Raw genomic sequence first — 22,719 nt, forward strand, 5'->3', positions numbered from 1 at the left:
TGTATTAGATCCTTTCTTCAGGCACCTAGCCTGCCATTATGGGTGAGCCATTCTCCAAAGCCAGGAGTTGGGTAAACCTGGCCCCTTTCTTATGAGACACTTTGAAAGTGTGAGGAAACTGACCTGTGTCACCCCTATCTGGTGCTGCACAGCTCCGAATAGGTGAGGCAGGAGGGTCCCCAAAGGCAAACCATATCCTGACATGAGAGCTGTACAGCCCCTGAAGAGCAGGTCCTCCAGATATGCCAATCACCAAAAGGTGCCAGAGTGCTCACTGTTACTATTGTAATATTATGCAAATTCCCACACACCCCTGTCAATCCTATCTAGTCCACCTATTTACTCACCCTCCACTATTTGTAATTCTAGTATGGAGTAGGCAAAAACCTGCACACAACTGCAAATTTGTGGCAGGTGAAATTCCAACTCACCCCCCTACACACCCAAAAGGAGCGACTGGCTAATCCCATACTAATTAAAGGGAGGGAGGGAGGGTGGGAGCCGGAAAGCTAAAGAGGCTGAGCTTCGGTGGGGTTGGCCTTTATAGGCTCTGCCCCATCCACGTGGCACATAACACATGTGCCTTTGCATGTGCCTTCTTTCTTCCGCTTCCTCCCACCTGCAAAAGCCACTCCCTGCCCAAGCTGTTCTGGCTGGGCGGGAAGGGGGCTTGTAACATGAAGCTACTATTTGTATCAGTTCAATAGATTGTCAGTAGATATTCTTGGAGTGACGGAAAGATTTAGTAAGTATATGTGCACATGTGCAAAAGAAGTTACTGGTGATTTTGTATTTTTCTTTGTAGTCTAAATACCGAGAAGCTTGGGATAAAGATAAAACGATGATCCACGTAATGCCAGACACACCTGAAATCATGCTTTCCAGGGCTAATGCTGTCAATGTGAGCAGAGTAAGTATATTTCTGCAAGATGGAAAGATGCCAAGATAGATAGATAGATAGATAGATAGATAGATAGATAGATATATGCTGGAAAAGTACCCTGATAATATTATGTTGTGTTGTGTGTTTGTTTTTCTCTTAGAAACTTTACAGTGAAGCTTGGGATGACATGAAGAAATATATTGATTTGAGAGTAGATGCAGTCCCGATCAAGACAGCCAAAGCCTCAAGAGAAATTGCCAGTGATGTAAGTATGCAAATAGAATTTTGCAGTGTTTGGTATTTCATCATCTGTAGACTTTTTGCATTCACCTCAATGGAATTAAAATGTAGGACACAGAAAACACCTTATAACAAAACTCCGAATTCAAGGCAAAATAAAAGGATGCTGTAGGCCGTGCATATGTTGCAAATTAAATGTCCACCATCCTGAAGAATCTTTCTAAAGAAGAATATCAAGTTCTACCTCTCAGCATCAATGCTTGTTATCTTGTTTGGTCGAGAAAATGTCAGATAATAACAAGTCAGATGTTCTAAATACAAAATTACAGGCATATACTGAATTGTTAGATTATCAGCACAGTCCTTTGCATGCTTACTCAGAGGTAAGCCCCATTTTTCAATGGGGCTTAGGTAAATGCCATCGTTCAATGGGGCTTACTCCCAGGTAAGTGTGCATAAGTCTGTAGTCTAAAGTTTCAATCCTAAATACACTTTGGAGTAAATGTCACTGAACTCAATAGAATTTACTTCTATTGGATTCATAGGATTGTATATAGTTATTTAATTAAGTTCTGGGGATGCAATTTTGAGAATTAAGAAAATGAAGAGTGGCATGGTTTGCATGATGACTGAAGCCCTCATTCATTCATTTATGTCATGGTGGGTTGCAGTGCCAATGGGTGCCAGTCCCCTGGCAGCTTTTCATGTTGTCCAAACCCTGTGAGGATGGCTTGTTGGGATGATTAACAAACTATCTCACAACTCTACAACAGGCCATGGGTTCTGGGAGGTCCATCCTCACCAACAATCCATCCCCATCAACTTCGGATGTCATAACAACCTGAGAACTGGGTAATTAGGAAAGAGTAATTAGGGAAATGAGCCTGCTTGCAATTGGCATGCATGTCTTATTGACCACAGTTACATTGTCTAAATCAGGCCAGAAGTGCTGCCATTTGGCATATTTAAATGTGAATAGGAGAGGAGTTGGTTCTAAGTTATTTATTATGCCCTTCACTGAAGCCAAGAAATCTGTGTTTGGTTTATCAATAAAAAGCAAGCAAAGGGTTTAAAGAAAATGTCAAGCATTCGCAACAGACAACAATCTGGAATTCCAGATTTGTGAACTGAAAGATTTGTGAAGTGCATGGCTGGGTGGGGGATTTATTTACATCTAAACATACGTAGGATGGCATCTATACTTTCATAGCATCACTTGCAAATCTTTCTGTACTTTGAGGTACCTCAAATTCAAATTTGAATTTTGTATTCCTTTATAATGTAAATAAAATTGTAGCCTTACATATTTGATTTAAAGAAGAGATTACTTTCGTATGTTTCTCTTATCAGTACAAGTACAAAGAAGGCTACCGCAGGCAACTGGGACACCATGTGGGATGCCGGGACATCTATGATGATCCCAAGATGGTCTTGGCTATTCATGTGGCCAAACTGCAGAGTGAAAGGGAGTACAAGAAACATTTTGAGAAGTTTAAGACCAAGTTCAACAGCCCAGTGGACATGCTGTCCATCTTGTTGGCCAAGAAGTGTCAGAAGCTGGTTAGTGATATTGATTACCGTCGCTACCTGCACGAATGGATATGTCTGCCTGACCAGAATGATGTCATCCAAGCCAAGAAAGCCTACGAGCTACAGAGTGATGTGAGTAGAAAGTTCATTAATAATACATCTTTCATTGTTTCATTACAATTATTTATTTATTTATTTATTTATTTATTTAAGTATTTTTATGCCGCCATTCAGCCAAAAAAGGCCCTCACGGCGGCTTACAAAAGTCTTTCTTGACAGTCCCTGCCCACAGGCTTACAATCTAAAAGACATGACACAAAAGGAAAGGGGATTGGGAGGGAGGAGGAGGAGGGGGGAAAGGAAAGCAAACTCAGGCACTACAATCTTAGTTGGAAAAATTACTTAATCTATAATAATAAAAGAGGATGTATCTGTCCGTTGATCCAACTATCACCACCACAGCAAAAAGACCATGAAACGTAGAGTTTCTCTACATGAGCAATTCATTGCACACTCATGATTGGCCACTCATGAAAGTTTGTGGGTCCATTACACAATGTTGTCAACATCCAGGACATCTCCCACACTATCCCCCAGTAATCTCACCTTTAAAAAGATTGGAAATAATGTGGTATTTAACTTTATTGCTGGGACATTGTGGAATCTCCCTCGTGTGTAAGGTCAGCATTGCACTATAATCCCACCATTAGATGGTGCTGTCTCAATAAGCACAATGGAGCCTTTCTGAGAAGGGGAGTTTTAATTCAAAATCACATGTTAGCATATAAGGAATGTGTCATAAAAGTGGAAAGACTGTGGAGGCATGGCTGCAAAGATTTCTCATATATGTTGAGAAGTTCTTAGACACCTGAAACCTGGCATGCATAATAAGGGGACCCTAGGTGGGTGCATCTGTGGGGCACCCTTCCCCCAAGTGTGGACAGGCACAATGTTTCCAATTCTGACAGCTGTGTAAGTTTGCTCGCAGCTTTTACGGTATCAACATAAGGATTATTTCCACCCATGTGAGGCCGGGTCCATTTGCTAGTTAATAATAAAGTTAGTTAACAATACATCTTTCATTACATCTTTTGTCTCTTGGTTTCCTTACTCTGTCGTGGTATTTGGTGGATTATTACTGTTGGCTCTACAATGAACTGAGTTGGGCATTTTGCCTACTATAATTAATATGTGCCCTTTTTTGAAAAATAAATGTTTTCTGTCTATACAGGCCATTTATAAATCTGACCTGGAATGGCTCCGTGGAATTGGCTGGATGCCAACTGACTCCATCTCTGTCAACCATGTCAAGCACGCTCAGGATATTTTGAGTGAGGTAATAATTAAATTAGCACCCTTGAAGATACTTTTTGTTTCATATAGGGAATTGGGCAGTATCCAATACTGATGCTGCACTCTCGCTCAATCTGTTGTGCAAGTGGGATCAACCACTCACACAGCAGAAAGCAGCATTTCAAAAAAGCGAAACTGTTTGTTTCCTCATCAGAACAGGTTAGTCGAGCTTCCTCCTCCAAGCTCTGTCCCATTCTGGAAACCAGAGTTTCATTTGTTTCTGATGTTAGCTTCTAGCACTAATGGTTGGCCCACTAGTGCACAGGAAACATTGGATACTGACCAATGTATTTATCAAATATTTCCTTTTACTATGCCTTGTCCTTGATGCAGCTGTTTTCTGATGCAAGATTCCCCTCTCCCCTTGTCACTAGTTCTCATTTTGTAGTACCAAAAACAGCCCCCCAAAATTAAGAGAGCAAACTTTCTCCACTCAGGTTTTGTCTGACGAAGCGATCCCTCAGAGCTCAGCCATTCATCCAGGTTCATTTAAAGCCAGATTATTATTATTTTTAAAGGATTGTGAAGCTAGGTCCTCATTATCAGACCAGAGATCCCAACTCATCAGTGGTAGTTGCTTACTCAGCATTGTCTGAACAGGAGGGAAGATATAGGGAAAGCTAAAAGTGTTTTGACAGGGAGACAGTCTCGGCCTCTGAATATTTTCCCCTCAGCACTCTCTTTCTTTTGTTACACTAATTGCTGTTGTGATTAATTGTGTGACCTCCTTCCTTTGTTCTTTTCTTCTTTTACAGAGACAGTATCGTACAAAAGTTGACAGTCAGCCATTTACCCCAGTGGCTGATAGGGTTGATTACATCTCAGCCAAACAAGGAGCGGAAATATTAAGTGATGTAAGTATTGACTTTTATTTTGATCCAGTTAAAAGAAACAGCTTGTGCACATGCAAAAACAAAAATCCGTCTTTGAAGAGTGAAGCAATATACTGTGGATTTTCACAAATTAACCAGACCATAGGAACTGCGTAGGCAGCTCTATGAACTAAGAAAGAAGAATATATACATACATATACATACATATATATATATATATATATATATATATATATATATATATATATATGACACTTATCTCACCTAATCAATGCAATAATTTTTGAGTACAGAGGTGTTGAGAGTTTACTCTCATTGGCTTCTGGCATCAGGAATTCCTTGACAAAAGCAAAATTAGATTTAGCTCTTTAGCATGTGTACATGATGTTGCAAACAGGCCCCCATCTATATGACAATGGGATTGCTCCTCATTAAATATAAACCTGAATTTTCATGGATTTGAATGTAGGTAAAGAGCATCACACTGCAGCAGCAACAGGGATTTATTTCCTGAATTTATTTATTTTTATAGTGAGTTATAAATGCACACGTGCGCGTTAGCGCATTTAGCAAGCTACAGAGGAGAGAGGAGAGAAGCTATACATTTTATATGTGGAGTTCTGCAAATTCATAGAACAGACAAACCAGGAGTGGGGGAGGGAGAAAGGAAAGACGCAGCACAAGGAAAGGAACAAGGCTACGGAGGGAAAGGAACGAGACAGCAGAACACGTCTCCTTCGTCTGGCTGCCCATTTCCCCCTTTCTTTTTGTGAACTGCCCAGAGAGCTTTGGATATTGGGTGGTAAAGAAATGCACTAAATATACAAATACATAAATAAATTTGTTTTAAGAAGCTTCCTCTGCGGAGCTCCGCAAAGAGACTAAAATCGGCACGAACGAACGAGGCAGCCGATTGGTAGGAAATCAGCCAATCACGTTGTCCTACCCTCAAAGCTCCACCCATATGTCAAAATCTGATTTAACTCCTCCAAAGACACATAACTATAATGTGGTGCAAACTCGGACATGATCTAAAAGTTGGGGTAAATCGCGAATGCAAAGATGTGCATTATCACGGTTAAAACCTGGAGCAATGGCGAATGAATGGCTGCGTCATGTAACCTAAAACATCAATATGCGCATTTAGGTCAGAGTAAACAAGCCATATAGACAAGCCCCAAGTCAAGCTAGACTGCTGTGAAGTGAAGATGTGGCTGGAATTTGGGAGAAGCCAGAATTGGGAAGCCGGGAGGGTGCTGAGTGACATCTGCTTCAGCTTCCTGCTCGGAGGCCGAGTCCTCCATATTCACATTTGCACAGCAGAATAAAAGGAGAAAACATTTATCTGACATGACAGAGAAATACACATCATTATCACCCAGATTGTAATATGGAAAATTGTCCCAATATCTACCAGCGCCACAATTGCTGAGATGGTAATTCCATGCTTTCTGGTTGGATATTGCCCCATGTGCTGGACCAGTAGTGGTTCTTAGCAGCCATGTTGTTATGTGAGATATTAGAATGGTCTGAAGTACTGAATGGGTAGGAAGCCCTAAAAATGAGTTTCCAACTTGTCAGCTTACCCATCTTAGTATATTATGTCTTGTTTTTATTTATCTTAGTGGCAGGACAGAAACCTTTCTGTTTCCTTTCCATTAAGATATCTATTAGAAGCAGGGCTGGGCAGAGGGGCCAGTTGGCATGGGCCTATGTTTTTGAGGGGGCCTTCTCTGAGTCCCACTGGGCAAAGTTGCTTGATTTCTCTGTTGTTGTTGATGAATTTGCCCAAAGAAAAGCACGTAAAGCATTTCTGAATGTGAAGAAGTGATGTCTTATATACATCCTGAATAAAAGTGCTTGCCATTAACTTTTTTATAAATCATTCTAGTTCTAAGTAAATCTCTAAGCAAGTCTTTGCAGGAGTAAGTTTAAAGAGTCACAGCGTCTAACTGGTTCATCTTGGAGACAAAATGCTGAACTAGATGATCCTTAAGTCTGATCCAGCCAGGCTGTTCTTATCTTCTTACGACCTTTGTTTTCAAATATGGAAATTGCTATTCTGTCTTTCTCACTTTTGCAAGAAGGCTTAAAAAAAAAAACATATTCTGTTGGTTGTGTTTAGTCTAGGTTTACCATGTTTCTGAAGCCCAGGAGATATTTCTGTGTACTGCTTACTCACACTTTCCTCAATGACAAACTGAAGCACAAATGGGTGCCAATTAAAGCCTTAAAAATTATAATCAGATTTATTGAGCAAGTCTAGTTTATGCATGTATAAAATTTGCCAATCTACAATATATTTACTCAGTATGCATTTCCTTTTTCAGATTAAATACCACCAGGAATGGAATAACATCAAGACAAATTATACACTAACACAGACGCCACAGCTGGAAGCAGCTAAAGAAGCAGCCAGGATTCTTAATCATGTATGTACTTTCCTTGCTGAAACAACAGAGAGCAGGGAGTTTGGGTTAGTTTTATAGCTTGGCAGAAGTCATTAAATATGAGTTATGATGGGATGCAAGGAGCAGTGCCGAACTAGATTCAAGGAAGGCAAACAGGGATGTAGATATAGATAGATGAGTGGGACCTGCAACAAAATTTTGCACAGTGGGGTGTTTCTGCTTGTTGTTCCAGCCAGCCATGTTTTTTCCCCAGGGGGTGTGCATTGGTGCATCAATAAGTTTACATTGCAGGAGTAAGTGGGACTATCCAGCCAGGAAAAACCACTGCACTGTTGTCTGGCAGCAGGAATGGGCAGCAAATATTAAGAGACTGAAAACAGCAAAAACATTTTTGTTGTTTTCTGGCAATTCTGCACAATTTTGAAATCTGCACTGCTACGGTTCATTGAATTTAAGCATTAGACAACATAACTGCCCTTACTTTCGTTCCCTAGACTTTAATATCACCATAGTGGCCATTACTAGGCTTCTCAAGCCCGTCCTCTGCCCTGCATTCCTGAGCCTACCCTGCACTGGGATCAGCCCCTAGCTGCTGCTGCTGCTGCTGCTGCTGCTGCTGCTGCTGCTGCTGCTATTATTATTATTATTATTATTATTATTATTATTATTATTATTTCTTACTCGCCTCTCTGTCTGGATCGAGGTGAGGAACAACAGCAAATATAAAATACATAAATACTGATTAAATACATAGTATACATTGTTAAAACATCCTAAAAGCATCCTAAAATTCCACTGTATAGGCCTACTGGAAGAGACCAGTCTTTATAGCTTTCTTAAATGCTAAAAGACTGTTAAGTTGATGAATCTCTTCCAGCAGGCCGTTCCAGTCTCAGAGCAGCAGAAGAGAAGGTCCTCTGGGTAATACCTGTACAACCATTTTCTTAATCTGAACTGAAGCCACTACTGACAGATGAACAAACAACTGTGGTGATATCGGAGGAATGCAAAAAGTCGCAATAAAGCGACACATCGAAAAAGCGCAGTTTCTTGGGGAATAGTGTGATGCGGCTGCGAGTTGGCGGCTGCGTCATATGAACAATGCAGTGCCACTGTGCAGCCATGATGGGGTATATAGATCATATAGACAAGCCCCAGGGCATATCAATTTCATTCCCCTACCCCTGGTTTTCTATTCCCCCACTCCCAACAGCCAGCCAGTATTCTGTGGCCACTGAACATGCTCAGTCCTCATTGGTCTATTTTGGATTCTTCCTATTCAGAATTCTAGCCTTTCCATTCCATTCCATTCCCTATCTCATTGCAGTTTTCTGTAAACACCCCCCCCCCCCCCCCCGCAAACAGCCAGCATTCTGCGCTTGTTTGAGCATGCTCGGTTTTCATTGGACTGTTTTGGGGACTATTTCCCACACACACTTGGCGTATTTTTTCCCCTAAGGGTTTTAGTTGTGTTGTACTTTTGCAAATCTCAGGGTTCCCCCAACTTTGACGTTACCTCCCTTTTGAATGTGGGTGGTGCCATTTTGGCTACATTTGGATGGGTACTCGAAGAACTGAGATTGCTAATAGTATTTACGGCACTTATTTATTATGTTTCTATCTGGCCTTTCATCCAAGAAAAGGTCTGCCCACATATATATTTAAATTGACTGTATGAAACTGCCTCCACCATTTAGCCTAATATTACTGCTCTGTCAGTGGCTCTGCAGGCTCAGTGGTTTTCCTGGCCTTCTCTTTCCTAGTTGTCTTTTCTCCAGGCTAAACATACAAAGTTCCTTCAACTTTTCCTCATAGGACACTTAGAGTGCCCTATGAGGAACCACACTTAGAATACTGTGTCCAGTTCTGGTCACCACACCTAAAAAAGGATATTAGAGAGCGGGAAAAAGTGCAGAAAAGAGCAACTAAAATGATTAAGGGGCTGGAGAAACAGTGTGTTAAGTGTTTGTAAAATTATGGCTTTAATATTTTTTAAAATGGAAGCAGTGGCAATTATAATGATTCAGACAGATGCTAACTCCCCATGCTAATTCTCTATTTCAGCATCTGTACAAGGATAACTGGGAGAAACAGAAAGCCACTGGTTATCTTTTGCCTCCTGATAGCGTGCCTTTCCGCCATACCAAGCATTCAAACGATGTCCAAAGTGAGGTAAAATCTCTTCATTTTTGAAAATCATACCGATTTTGGTCACGTTTAAAGTGACCAAAACCTTCTGAGCCTGGATAGGGGTTCAGATTCCTCATTTTGGTGTCCCATCATCTTTTTAAGTATGCATTTCTCCCTCACAGTTTGCTTAATATTCCCAGAATGGGAGGCCCAGCAAGTAAATAAAAACAATATATGGCCATAAACAATATACGGCCATAAAATAGCCTATTTCAGTAAGACTTGGGTTAGAACCAGAAAAGATGTAATGCTGACATTTAAAGTATCTGTGTTTTCCACTTTCAGCTGAAGTACAAGGCAGATTATATCAAGCAAAGAGGCCACTACGTTGGAGTCAACAATATGAGAGAAGACCCCAAACTGGTGTGGTTTGAGCATGCTGGCAAAATCCAGAATGACAGACTGTATAAAGAGGGATATCACAAAACCAAGTCCAAAATCCACATACCTCCAGATATACTGTCTGTCATTGCAGCCAAAGACTGCCAACATGTTGTCAGCGAAATTCCATATCGACATTACCTTCATGAATGGACATGTCACCCTGACCAGAATGACTGCATCCAGGCAAGGAAAGCATATGACCTCCAAAGCGATGTAAGTGATTATGCTATTTCATTGCACAAATATATCTCATTTTAAGAGTTAAATATGAGTATACCTAGGAGGTATAATTTGGAAAAGGAAATCAAGGCTCAGCTTTGTCATTTTGTCTATATAGGTATAAATAATCCTCTCCATTGTTTTTTTTTATATATAGAATATTTATAGATCTGATCTGGAATGGATCCGTGGTTGTGGTTGGATTCCTTTAGATTCAGTGGAGCATCGGAAAGTAAAGAAGGCTCAGGATTTGATAAACAAGGTAAACGAATCCCCCCTTTCCCCCACACCCATTCATAGCAGCATCCTATTCACTTCCCATAAATGGTATTTATGGTCTTTTTTCATGTCTGTCTATAGAGACTCTACACAAAAGAAGCTCTGGATAATTTTGCCAACTTCACGCCTGTGGAAGATCCTCCGGATATTGTTTTGGCAAAGGAACACTCAATCATTCAGAGTGATGTAAGTATATTTCAAAACAGAATAATTGAGTAAAAAGAGATTATTTTGATGCTACTGCTATATTTTCTAGAAAATATAGCAGTAGCTCTGTGGATTGAGCAGTCTACCTAGAAACATGACGATATTTGTATAGATCAAATGTTGATTAGTGCTCAAGAAAACATAAAAATATTCTGAAATGCAATGTTGTTTTTTGTGAACTCCCCCCCCCACCAATATTTCATATATAGATGTCATTCAATTCGGCCACGTTTTTTACCCTTTTGATGCTACCATGGAACGCTGAAAGGGTCAAAATTAACTTGAAAACAAGCTAATTTTAACCTACTTGGTGCTTCATAGCCATTCTGGATGCCATTTATTTTATTTATTTGTCATTTCATTTCATTTATTTTATTATTATTTTCTGCAGCGGCCCACCTCTGCAATATAGTTTTCCATATAGTGTCATTCAGTTGCTAACATAGGTTTTCTCCTGTATTTATATGTATATTTTGGGTTGGATCCAGGATCTGCCTTCTATGAATGGAGAGGCTCCACTCACAAAAAAGTGTGTCCGCCTGATTTTTGGGGCCTCACCATCCCCACCACATCTCACCCCATCCAGCAAGACCCCCTGATCTTCTGTGCAGCATTTTCAGGGAGCAGGGAGGGCTGAGATGGGAAGGAAAGGGGGAACTCCTTTCCTGCCAGCCCAGTTCCAAGCACCTTAATCTGGATCCAACTCAGTTACCACTAGATGAAATGACTTGAAGAAGGAAATCAGTAAGTGTCAAATACAGCAAAATGCGACGTCTAAGTTATTAATGCTGTGTTTCATTTTTCTCTTTAGCTGAAATACAAAGAAACCTTTAACCTTGAAAAAGGCCACTACATTGGTTCTGATGACACTCCAGCCCTGAGTCATTCTAGAGATATGGCTAAACTCTACAGTGATGTAAGTTTCTGACTATTCTAGATCATAACAGACAATTGTAAAAAGTCAAGTCCTCTTTGTGTTACTAGAAATAAACCCAACTTTTTGTTAAGTTTGTGACCCATACTTCTTTGGCAATAGCCTTCTGTGCCCTAACTATGACCATAGACTGCCTCCTCTTCCCCAGTTAGTGCCAGGTCTAGAAGGAGTGCATCCAAACTGCACACTTGGTCCTTCAGGGGGACTGCAAACCCATCTATCATCAGATGTATTCTTCTGTTCAGATTGATTGATTTTTCTTTGTTTGTTTTTACAAATGATTACATTTGTTTAAAAAAAGCAAAAATGTCCAGGTCGTTTTTATCCAACATGCACATTTTGCCATCTAGATCCTGTACAAGGATTCATGGGAATCAGGAAAGGCCATTGGGTACACTCTGCCTCCGGACTACATTCCCATCGTTGGTGCGAAACATGCCGATTATATTAACAGTCAGGTTAGTGTGGACTTGCTTGCTTTCTATCGCTCATTATTATTCCTCTGTTTGTTTGTGGAAGTGTTGTTTCTCTTACCTAATATATCCCATGTTTGTACTTTACAGCTTAAATATAAAGACGTATATGAGAAGCTGAAGGGCCATTACCTGGCTGGGAAACACATAAATGACTTCCCAAGTGTTGTCCATTCTCTTGCTTTCCAAAAAATAAGGAGTGCGGTAAGGAGATTACTACTACTACTACTATTACTACTACTACTACTACTACTACTACTCCTTCTCCTTCTCCTTCTCCTTCTCCTTCTCCTTCTCCTTCTCCTTCTCCTTCTCCTTCTCCTTCTCCTCCTCCTTCTTCTTCAAGAGTGGTTCTTCCTTGAGTCATGATCATTATAGTAGTTACAATGTGAAAAAAGGAATCATGCCTAATCATATTTTCCACCTTAATATCCTTATTTCTAGTTGGCCTACAGGAAGAATTATGAGGACACCAAGGCCGACATTCATATCCCAAGTGACATGATAAATCATGTGCTGGCTAAGAAATGCCAATATATCCTCAGCGATCTTGAATACCGAACTTACCTGCACCAGTGGAACTGTTCACCTGAAGAACATGATGTTATTCTGGCTAGAAGAGCCCAGGAAATTCTAAGTGATGTAGGTAACAGTTTTTTTCTTGATCATTAAGAACTGCTTCATGTGTAGCAAAAGCAAATGCCTGAGTGACTCATTCTTTTGCATTATCCACTAGGTTAGCATCATGCAGCTGTGAATCAGGATGTTTCTAGTTCAGATCTTGCTGCATCCATGGATTCTCATTAGACAGTATTTGGCTAGTCACTCTATATGAGATTTTCTATATGAGGCATTTATTGTGCACTTGTGATTCCTTACTCATGGTTGTTTATAAGTTCTTTAGACAGTGTCACGATCCTCCAGTTTTCACTTCTGTTTTTAAAGAGCACCTTATTGGGGTGGGGAGTTTAGAGCTATTATTTGAGTTATTATTAATAATGAGTTATTATTTTTGAAAGCAAAAGAACTACTTGTTTATTTGCTCTATTCTGCTATAGCACAGCACCACCTAGAGGTTATGTATCAGAAAAGGAAAAGCTCTTTGTTTAGAGCTTAGATCTCAGTTCTCTGACAAAACTGAAAGTAGCTATAGCGATTAGCAGCTTTGTGCTGAAAAGCGCTCTCTCTCTCTGTATTATAAACATATTAATTGAGGATTAGTCTTATCAGACGCTATTATCCATGATGGCTAAACACAACCTCCTCATTCAGGAGCAGTATGCCATTAAATACCAATTGCTGGGGTGGGTGGGGAGACATTAAAGGGACATCGTTTAATTCATTCATGCCCTGCTTGTTGGCTTCCCAGAGTGTAGCTAGTGGAATGGATGGGCCCTTGGTGTGATCCAGAGGGGCTCTGTTTGTTTGTTTGACGTGAAATTTAGTTTTATTTTGAAATAAAGATTTTAAAAATAAAGGCAACGAAAAAGAAGAATATCATATATAGTAATATAACAAGATCACTAAAGAAATAAAGAATTTCACTTAGAATGATAATAGTCTATCGTCAATATGCTTCTGGAATGGCTAGAGTAAAACAGCCTAAGTAGGAGCTCACCATCTAATGAATGGAAGAAGGGTTCTTCTTATGTTAGTGGGGATAACCATATTTGTCTAGCTTATATTACTAAAATAGTGTGCCAGAGTGCAATCCTATGGATGTTTAGATAGAAAAAAGTTCCTATAACTGTCTGCATTCTGCAGCCAGTTGGTTCCAAAATTGTAGATGGGGAGTTGTAGGACATGCATAGGATAGTGTCCTAACATGCCTTAAATACCCCATAGTTCTAAATAAATATTTTTCTTTTGTATGTGGAAATGGTAGTCACGCTCCTGCTTTGCAGGATGCAGAAATCTCTCTCTCTCTCTCTCTCTCTCTCTCTCTCTCTCTCTCTCTCTCTCTCTCTCTCTCTCTCATGCTTCTGCTTTCTCCTCTTCTTGTAACATTTGCATTGGACCTAAACTTTAGCATGATTGGAGATAGCAGAGTGATCTATGGCCATGGCTAGACCAGGCCTATATCCCGGGATCATCCCTGTGCATGCAAATGACACACAGGAGATCCCGGGAGCAGGCAGGGACGACCCCTCCATTTGCCTGGGATAATCCTTAGGTCTAGCTAAGGCCTATGAGAGAAAAGAAGGGAAATTGGTGTTTACTGCATTTTTTTTGTATCTCCCCTCTTACCTGCAGGTTATATACAAGGATGACTTAACATGGCTGAAGGGAATTGGGTGCTATGTGTGGGACACCCCCCAAATCCTGCATGCTAAGAAGTCTTATGATCTTCAGAGTCAAGTAAGCAAATTATTCCAGTATGAATTGATCCTATTATGAATGCCAGAGCAGAAGTGGGAACTATTTCTCCAGAAGTCTCCTTTATTTGATCAATTCAGGGGTTTACTCTATCACATTCATAGAAGCACTAAGGAATATCACGTAGCATGTTTAGGAAAAAGGAAGAACTGCTGTCAGTCAGGGTAGGCAGTACTAAATTTGATGACCTGACTCAATATAAGACAGCTCCTTAGGAATGTTAGGATTTCTTACTACTACACTTTTGTGAATAAATGCAGACATAAATGGATTGAAATATGACCATGGCCCTCTCCTTTTCCAGGGAACTGTACAACCCTCTATACTTTAACCATTAGTCCTAAAAGGAATGTGTAAGCTTTAGTGAAAGTGTTAGGTGCATTAACTAACCTTTTAAACATCAATATGCTGAGACAATCGTCTCCAACCTCCAGATGTTTTGGGTTTCAGCTCCATCAGGCCAACCAATTTGTCCCAAATGCTGGGACTTGCAGTGTGACACATCTGGAGGGCATCTGTGTGGGGATGGCTGTTTAAGGGGTTACATAACCCACACTTGCCAGAGGGACTGCAGAAACCAAAGGAGCACATCTCATTGCTATCTAACGTGCCTGTAGTTAATAAAGAATCATGTGTAGCTGTTCTCAGTGATTATGCTTTTTTTGTCTTGATTTCACAGCTGCTTTACACAAAAGCAGGAAAAGACAATTTAAAGAACTATGGTGTGGTTATGGACACTCCAGTTTATGTAACGTCCATCCAGAGTGGCATCAATGCTAGCGATGTGAGTAATTCTCTTCCTTTTCTCTGTCCAGATTCCTTTCTTTATAGTTTCTTTCTTCTTGTGGTTCACACACAGTGAATTATTTTCTAAATCTGCCTTTAAATATAGGTGAAATACAAAGAACACTACCATAAGACGAAGGACCAATACACCACAGTGTTGGAAACAGTAGATCATGAAAGGACTAAGAATCTCAAGCATCTTTTCAGTAGCGTGAGTGTTCTCACTTTATTTTTAAGGGACTGATGAGATGGGCTTGTTTGGGGGTCTTATGAATGCTTCTAGCTATAGATACTGGGTAAAACAGCATGCATGACAGTTAGTATGATGCTTTGGGGCTGGGTTCCATCAGCCCAACTGCCTCTCGAAATTTCTCTCCATGGACAGACAAAGGCATTGAGAGCAAACAGAGGTTCTGAAGAATCTGAGCCAAAGCCTGAGGATTTATTTAGAAGTGCTGAAATATCTTTCTAAGTGTCTAAGCTAGCTTGTAGAAGGGCTGGGCCTTTAGTGCCCGTTTTGTTTGTGGCTATCTCAGGTGGTTTGTTTGTGGTTATCTCAGGTTATCTAAGTGAATGTTACCTACATTGACTGTTTTGGACAGAAAAGGCTAGGCATTCAAATAAACAAAACAAATTAACTGAGAGGAGGAGGAGAGAAGCACTTCCTTTCTCCCCCTCCTTTCCCGGCTGTGGTGAGGACAAGCCCTAGTTGTTTTACTTAAGTGTCCGTGGGCTCCCCTTCCTTGCAAGGTAGGAGAGACCACGGGGGCTTTGACAGCCAGTGGGGGCAGGAGTTGCCACCTCCTTGACCAAACACTTGTTTTTTTCCTCCTTGGAGGAGAGGGCAAGCATTTGGGGACTCCTGCCTCCACCATGCCTCCCCCCCAATGCTGGCTGTCAAAGTCCTCGTGGTCTCTCCTTCCTTGCAAGGAAGGGAGAGATCATAGGGGTTTGACAGCAGGCAGGAGTCATCTCTGCTGCCTCACCAAATGCTTGCTCTTTTCTCCAAGGAGGAAAGAGTAAGTGTCTGGGCTGTAGCAGCAGAGGTGACTCCTGCCTCCACTGGTGCTGAAGCCCGCGAGGAGCCCTCCCCACCCCCACAGTTCTCAAGCATTTCCCCCCTTGCATAAATGGCAGCCATGAAGGCCCCATTTATTATTATTATTATTATTATTATTATTATTATTATTATTATTAATTTATATAGCACCATCAATGTACATGGTGCTGTACAGAGTAAAACAGTAAATAGCGAGACCCTGCCGCATAGGCTTACATTCTAATAAAACCATGCTAAAACAATAAGGAGGGGAAGAGAAAGCAAACAGGCACAGGGTAGGGTAAACAGGCACTGGAATAAAGGCACAAATGGGGCCTTTAAGGCCGCCATTGGCGTAGGGGGTGGATGTGCAATTTATGGAGGCTCCCCAAAATGAAGCGTGCTTCACTCCATTGCATCAGTGGCAGCCACCACTGACTCAGGAAGGGGGAAGGACACAATTTTGGCATGCAGGTGGATGGCTGCTGAGACTCAGAAAGAGGCTCGTGCCACCCGGTGAGCACTTGCGGACGGCAGCGATGACGGTGAACGCCTCTGAGCCTGGCTGGGGTGGATTCACACATCCCTCGACGAGGTTGAACAAGCTGAGTTTAAACCCAGGCAAGACAGAGGTCTTACTGGTCAGTACAAAGGGTGAACTCGAGGATTAGGATTCAATCTGCTGTGGAAGGGGTTGCACTTCCCCGTGTAGCTTGGGAGTGATCCTTGATCCTATGCTATTCCTGGATCTTCAGGTGGTGGGGATGGCAAGGAGTGTGTTTGCACAATTATGCTTGGTGCTGCAGTCATGAACCTTCCTGGGGTAGTCTGGCTTTGTAACAGTTATCCATGCCTTGGTGACAGTCTACTGGAATGCGTACTCTGTGTCGGGCTCCCCTTGAAGAGTGTCTGGAAATTTCAGTCAGTGCCAAATGTGGCAGCTAGGCTTTTAACCGATGCATGGTATTGGAACCATATTGCACCTGTCCTCAAAGTCCTGCACTGCTTGCCAATTACTTTCCAGGTGCAATTAAAGGTATAGGTTGAAACCTTTAAAGGCCTAAAGGCCTTAGGACCTAGATATCTAAGGGACCGCCTGTCTCCACATAAACCTGTCTGGGTATTAAGATGTGCAGGAGAAGGCCTTTTGAGGGCATCATTGCCCGCAGAGGCCATTTCTACATATATTTATTGTTTTATATTGTATGATTTTATCTGTACGCCACCCTGAGATCCTAGTGATATAGGGCAAGGATACCAATGTTTTAAATAAATAAATTTCTCAGTCATGGACGAAAGGCTTTTTCCTATATTGATCCCAAACTATGGAAGGCGCTCCCTCAAGAACTACAATTGATCTCCATGTTCTTGTCTTTTAAAAAAGGGTGTAAAGATGCATCTTTTCAATTTAGCCTTTTAAAATGTGCAGTGTAATGGTTTCACATTTTTTTACCATTTTTAATGCACTTGTTTTTATCATTTTATTGTTCAAAATTATTTTACGCTTGTCTTGATGGATTTTTTTGCAGATAAGGCGTTCTATAAATGCTAATAATAAAAATAAATAAACACATTACTCTACTCAAGTAGATTTTATCCAGAATATATACAGAAGTGTTTTAATTCTCCTCTTTTCAGAACCTGTACAAGGATGCCTGGGAGAAAGTGAAGGCCACCACTTTCACATTGCCGCCTGATGCCGTGCCTTTCGTTCGTGCGAAAGAATTGAAGCATAATGCCAGTATTGTAAGTGTACCCAAACAATGCATTGCTGAATTTGTTCTACAAATAATGTATAACCCAAAGCAAGTTGATTTCCATTTTCTTTTCTACATAGGTGAAGTATCGGGAGGAATATGATCGGTTTAAAGCGCTTTACACTCTTCCTAAAGGTGTTCAGGATGATCCCAACACTGCAAGATGCCTAAGAGTTGGCAAATTTAATATTGATGTAAGATTATTTTAAGATATCAGCACAATTAGCAAGTAATTAGCTTGATAAAGGATGCACACCCATTAGCCACAGCAATATATAGTATACATAATAATATATAAAAAGGTTGCTACTTGTCTTCTTCACCTACACAAGAGCCTATAGATGATATAAGGGCCAAACTAAATGCTACTATGGCATATGTGCCTTTCCGATCACAGAGGAGAAGATCAAGTCCCCATATTTCTGCCCCCACCCCCAGTCTGGCTGATTTGAGCAGAACAATTGCTGGAGGCGAAAGGGTCCAGCAATCCCTCTTCCTTGCTGTTTCTTCTCAAACTTGCAGTCCCTTACGATGCCATGCTTGTGCCAGTTTTTGACCCTTTGCATTGTTTTTAAATACATCTCATCTCTTTTTCTGTGTATTTTTATTAGAAGCTGAGCACTCCTCCTCTGTACCACTCAAATATCAAATCATTTTTGCATTTGTGTTCATTTTTAAACTGTTTTCATTGTAAAAACAACCACCACCAAACACTAGCAAAGCTACCTATTATTATTATTATTATTATTATTATTATTATTATTTTAAAAGCATCGCCTTTTAAAGGTTGAGTTCTCTTCCTCTCCAACAAAGGAGCACACATTCCCAGCTTTAAAAATAATAATCTGGATGCGGATAGGGCACTATTAGTGCTGGCTTTGGACTAGCCCTTATATAATAAAATCTTCCTCTTACTATCTGGAAAGGCATTATTTGTACAGATTCTTTGGTTAAGCCTGGTATGGCTGATTGGATGTGACTTCAATTTATTATTATTATTGTTGTTGTTGTTGTTGTTGTTGTTCAATGTTCATGTGCCTGTTTAGATTGGTGTTTTAATTTTTGTGGTATTTCCTTTAGTATGCAAAGCACCTTGAGTACAATTTAGAGATGACTGTGGTAAATAAATAAATAAATAAATAAAAATGATGGTATGGAGGGAGCAATCCTATGGCCCTTAGAGAGCATCCGAGGGGCCATAAGATAGTTTGGATCCCCTGATCCAAGGTTGGAGACAATGCTCCAACCTCAGATGGGAGAATCTGAGATCTTCCCCCTTCCCCCTTGCAGCTGGTGCAGAGAGAACTCCACTGGCTGGCCTGCAAGGGTACAGGCTTGACCTCAGAGCGAGGAAAAAGGGGGTGTTTCAGTGGGCAGAGAGGGGAGGAGACTGGAGAGGCCAGGATATATGACATCCTGGGCCTCTGCAAGCTTCCTTCTCTCCTCTGAAATGTCCTCACTGGACAGGCAAAAAAGCCTGTCTAGAGAAAAATGCAGGGCAGGAGGATGGGGCAGTGAAAATTGCCTCCGCTGCATCCCAGCACAGGATGCTCATAAACCTCTGAGTTTGGGGGTTGCAGTCATCAAGGGGGCCATCCATAGGATCACACCCTTACATTTCTAATCATAGCGACATCTGCCTTAGACAATTAGTCATGAGTAATATTTCAAATATGAAATCACCGATGTTGCTCTTTTCACTTCATAGCGCTTATACAGAGAAACCTATGAAAAGAACAAGGCCAAAATCCATATAGCACCAGACATGGTGGACATTGTGTCGGCGAAGAGCACTCAGAAGAAAGTCAGTGAAGTTGATTATCGCATCCATCTCCACGAGTGGGCCAACATCGCAGACCTTCATGCCAACGCTCTTGCTCGAAAAGTCAATGACCAACTTAGTGATGTAAGTCTGCAAATAGTAGTGTGTCTGCCTCTCAGAAAACTATTGTAAGAAGCTTGAACATTGTAGGTAGAAGTGGCATTGATGGTGGGACACACTACATCCACAAGTTTGCAAACTGTTCATTTTATCCCAAAAGGGATCAATGAAGATACAGGCTAAAGTTATAATTGGATGCTGATGGTTTATCTTCCAAGATGATGGCTTGTAGAAGCCACTGGGAATTCTCTTCCAAAACAAGGAACTCCTTGGTCTCCCCACTCTCCTTTGATTGCTGCTTGGTGGTGGGCAGGGGAGAGGAATAGCACATTCCTTCACAGACACCATGAATGGTCCTCTTAAAATACAGTGAACATCTCTGGCTTGCAATTTTAGGATCTTTGTTTTCAGCAAGGGTTTACACATGAAAACTGAACTGGTTATTTAAACTAATCTTTATCATAACTGCTGATCTATGGTATATGGAGATATCGCAGGTGGTTGACCCTATCACTCTTAAGCACCCTCTCCTCACTGGTAGAGTCAGGTCAACTCCCTGATTTAACAGGAAACTGGAGCATTTGACAGCTTGCTGTGAACAATTTGCTTCATTCTTTGCCGATAAAGTCATTTAGATCCTCCTTGACCTGGATTTCAGTATTGGGGCAAGTCAGTTTGAAGTAACTTTGACAACCACTTGTCCAGCTGTTTGGATTCTGTTCAGCTTGTAGATCGTAAGGAAATGAAAAGGGTAACTGGTGCAATGAGGTCCTTACACTCTCAGTGAATTTCCTATGCCCCACCAATTCTGTTGTGCCAGTGGTCTCCACTATTTGTGCAATGGTGATTTAGCACTTCCTAGGCAACCAGAAATGAGTGGAAACACTGGTTTTGGAAGGAGGCAGGTCAGCAGAGCTTGTATAAGCAGGCTCCACCAACCTGCCACCTCCCAGAAAGGAACATTTATGATTGTTTTGGGTCCTCCACTAGGAAGCGCTAAGTCTCCCACTTGCACAACAGCATTGGTGGGATCCACCGCTTGTGGAAGGGAGTCAGCAGGATGGAAAGGAGTTAGATTCTGCCCCAGAATTGGAACTCAGGGTTTAACCACTGGCTCGTTCACTGTAACCCATTATATAAAACAAATCCTGGGTTGCCATGATGTCCAAACTGGGCCAAGACTTCTCAAATGGCATAAAAACAGGAAGGGCTCTGAACTACTGGCAGGCAGGCAAGAGAGCCAAGAGGAAGCAGTCTTGCAAGGTCCTCCCAAGTCTATCAGTTGTGACTCCTCTTCAACAAACTGTTAGGGGACATCAAGGATCAAGAGGCAGTGGGGGTGACTGGAGCCACTTATTTGGCTGCTGAGCTCTAGTAATTATGTTTGTTTAGGTGTCAGATGGTCACAAAAGAAAAAGGTGGCAGTCTATAACTTGTCCATATTTCAAATCTTTTGCCTCTAGTTCTTTTCAGACAATATCTGATAATGAAAGCTGCTGAAGTGTGGTGAAATGGACCTTTAGATCGGCACTGCTTGGGGTGGTTGGTTCCCAACTTAGAAATGACATACACATCATTTACTACATAATGGAAATCAGCATCATGGATAAAGGATCGTGGATAAAGGATTTTTTTAGGTTGTATACAATGAATTATCTATTATTTTACTACAAACTTCTCATTATTTCTCTTCCTCTTTTTAATTTTACTATCTTAGGTTGTCTACAAAGATGATCTCAACTGGCTCAAAGGCATAGGTTGCTTTGTCTGGGACACTCCTGAGATTCTCCACGCCAAACATGCCTATGACCTTCGTGATGGTGTAAGTATGGCTGACAGTAGTAGTTTTATTCGGACGTTTGCTTCCTGCAGAATAATGCCAGTCAAAAACTCGTTAAATTACACGTAGCTTATCAGTCTGTGATAACTGCATACATACATTTTTGTTCTAAAGTATATAGCTTGGGAACCTATAGATAACTATAGCTTCCCAGAAGAAGGTTTACTTACAGCAGAGTAGTCATGTGATCAGTTATTATATTGTTATAATATATTATAACAAGATTATATTGTTATAATATTATATTATATTATTATATTGATCATTCAGAACTTGCATGCTTTTTTCTTATGTGGAAATGCTTCCTGCCTAGCAAATTAAGCATTACCTCCTACAACTTCCTCCTCTATATTTTTATGACATATAGTAAATTGTTAGTAAATTGAACTGAAATCTGTCTGTTTTCTTGTATGGTGCCTTGGACCCCTTGGAGGAAAGGCGGGATATAAATGTAACAAATAAATAAATAATAAGAGGAAGATTCTTATTTCAATGTATTTTCCAGCCATGTACTGCTAGTATTTTTTGTGGGTGGATGGGGATTACTTTCAGAAAAACTTGAAAAATACAGTAATGGGGATAAGAAAGAAAAGTTAAATACGTCTTTCTCCCCATAGTTCAAATACAAGGCACAGGCGAAGAAAATGGAGAGCAAATACACTGTGGTCACAGACACACCTCTCTATGTGCAAAATGTCCTGAGTGGCATGAATCTGAGTGAAGTAAGTCACTGTCTTTCAGCTTCTTCAACATTGCTGCAATAAAGTCTGCTTTAATGTTCAACATTTCGCTTGCACCCTCATTAACATCAATCGCACTGCCATGGTAATATATATATATCACACCTTCCACCAGCTGATTATCAGGTTATTTATTTTATTCAGAGACAGTTCAGAGATTCAACCAGTCTGGATCAGGACATTATTTAAATGTCCTGATCCAGCCTCATTTGGAACCAATTTCCTGAATGATCCAGTTTCATTTGTACCTGTTCTAATATAGCAAATACAGAAGAGACAATCCATCACAGACTTAGAGCATCATCAGACGGGGTGGGGGGTGGGGAATCGCTGTTCTGTACCATCACTTCTCCACCCCTGCTC

General features: G+C 40.9%; 1 protein-coding gene across 1 annotated transcript in view; it reads left to right on the forward strand.

The window, feature by feature from the left end:
• The window catches only part of NEB (nebulin), a 214,789-nt gene that overhangs the window by 114,305 nt on the left and 77,765 nt on the right, over positions 1–22,719 (forward strand). Inside the window, exons 93-114 of the mRNA XM_063116557.1 lie at positions 806–910; positions 1,044–1,148; positions 2,474–2,785; positions 3,885–3,989; positions 4,762–4,860; positions 7,170–7,271; positions 9,315–9,422; positions 9,726–10,037; positions 10,201–10,305; positions 10,404–10,508; positions 11,341–11,445; positions 11,814–11,921; positions 12,027–12,140; positions 12,381–12,578; positions 14,190–14,294; positions 14,992–15,096; positions 15,205–15,309; positions 17,776–17,883; positions 17,975–18,088; positions 19,603–19,800; positions 21,494–21,598; positions 22,234–22,338. Coding sequence (XP_062972627.1) covers positions 806–910; positions 1,044–1,148; positions 2,474–2,785; positions 3,885–3,989; positions 4,762–4,860; positions 7,170–7,271; positions 9,315–9,422; positions 9,726–10,037; positions 10,201–10,305; positions 10,404–10,508; positions 11,341–11,445; positions 11,814–11,921; positions 12,027–12,140; positions 12,381–12,578; positions 14,190–14,294; positions 14,992–15,096; positions 15,205–15,309; positions 17,776–17,883; positions 17,975–18,088; positions 19,603–19,800; positions 21,494–21,598; positions 22,234–22,338 — 2,928 coding nt within the window. The remainder of the gene's footprint in view (positions 1–805; positions 911–1,043; positions 1,149–2,473; positions 2,786–3,884; positions 3,990–4,761; positions 4,861–7,169; positions 7,272–9,314; positions 9,423–9,725; positions 10,038–10,200; positions 10,306–10,403; positions 10,509–11,340; positions 11,446–11,813; positions 11,922–12,026; positions 12,141–12,380; positions 12,579–14,189; positions 14,295–14,991; positions 15,097–15,204; positions 15,310–17,775; positions 17,884–17,974; positions 18,089–19,602; positions 19,801–21,493; positions 21,599–22,233; positions 22,339–22,719) is intronic.

The sequence above is a fragment of the Elgaria multicarinata genome, chromosome 2 (assembly GCF_023053635.1).
Source record: "Elgaria multicarinata webbii isolate HBS135686 ecotype San Diego chromosome 2, rElgMul1.1.pri, whole genome shotgun sequence".
NCBI lineage: Eukaryota > Metazoa > Chordata > Lepidosauria > Squamata > Anguidae > Elgaria > Elgaria multicarinata.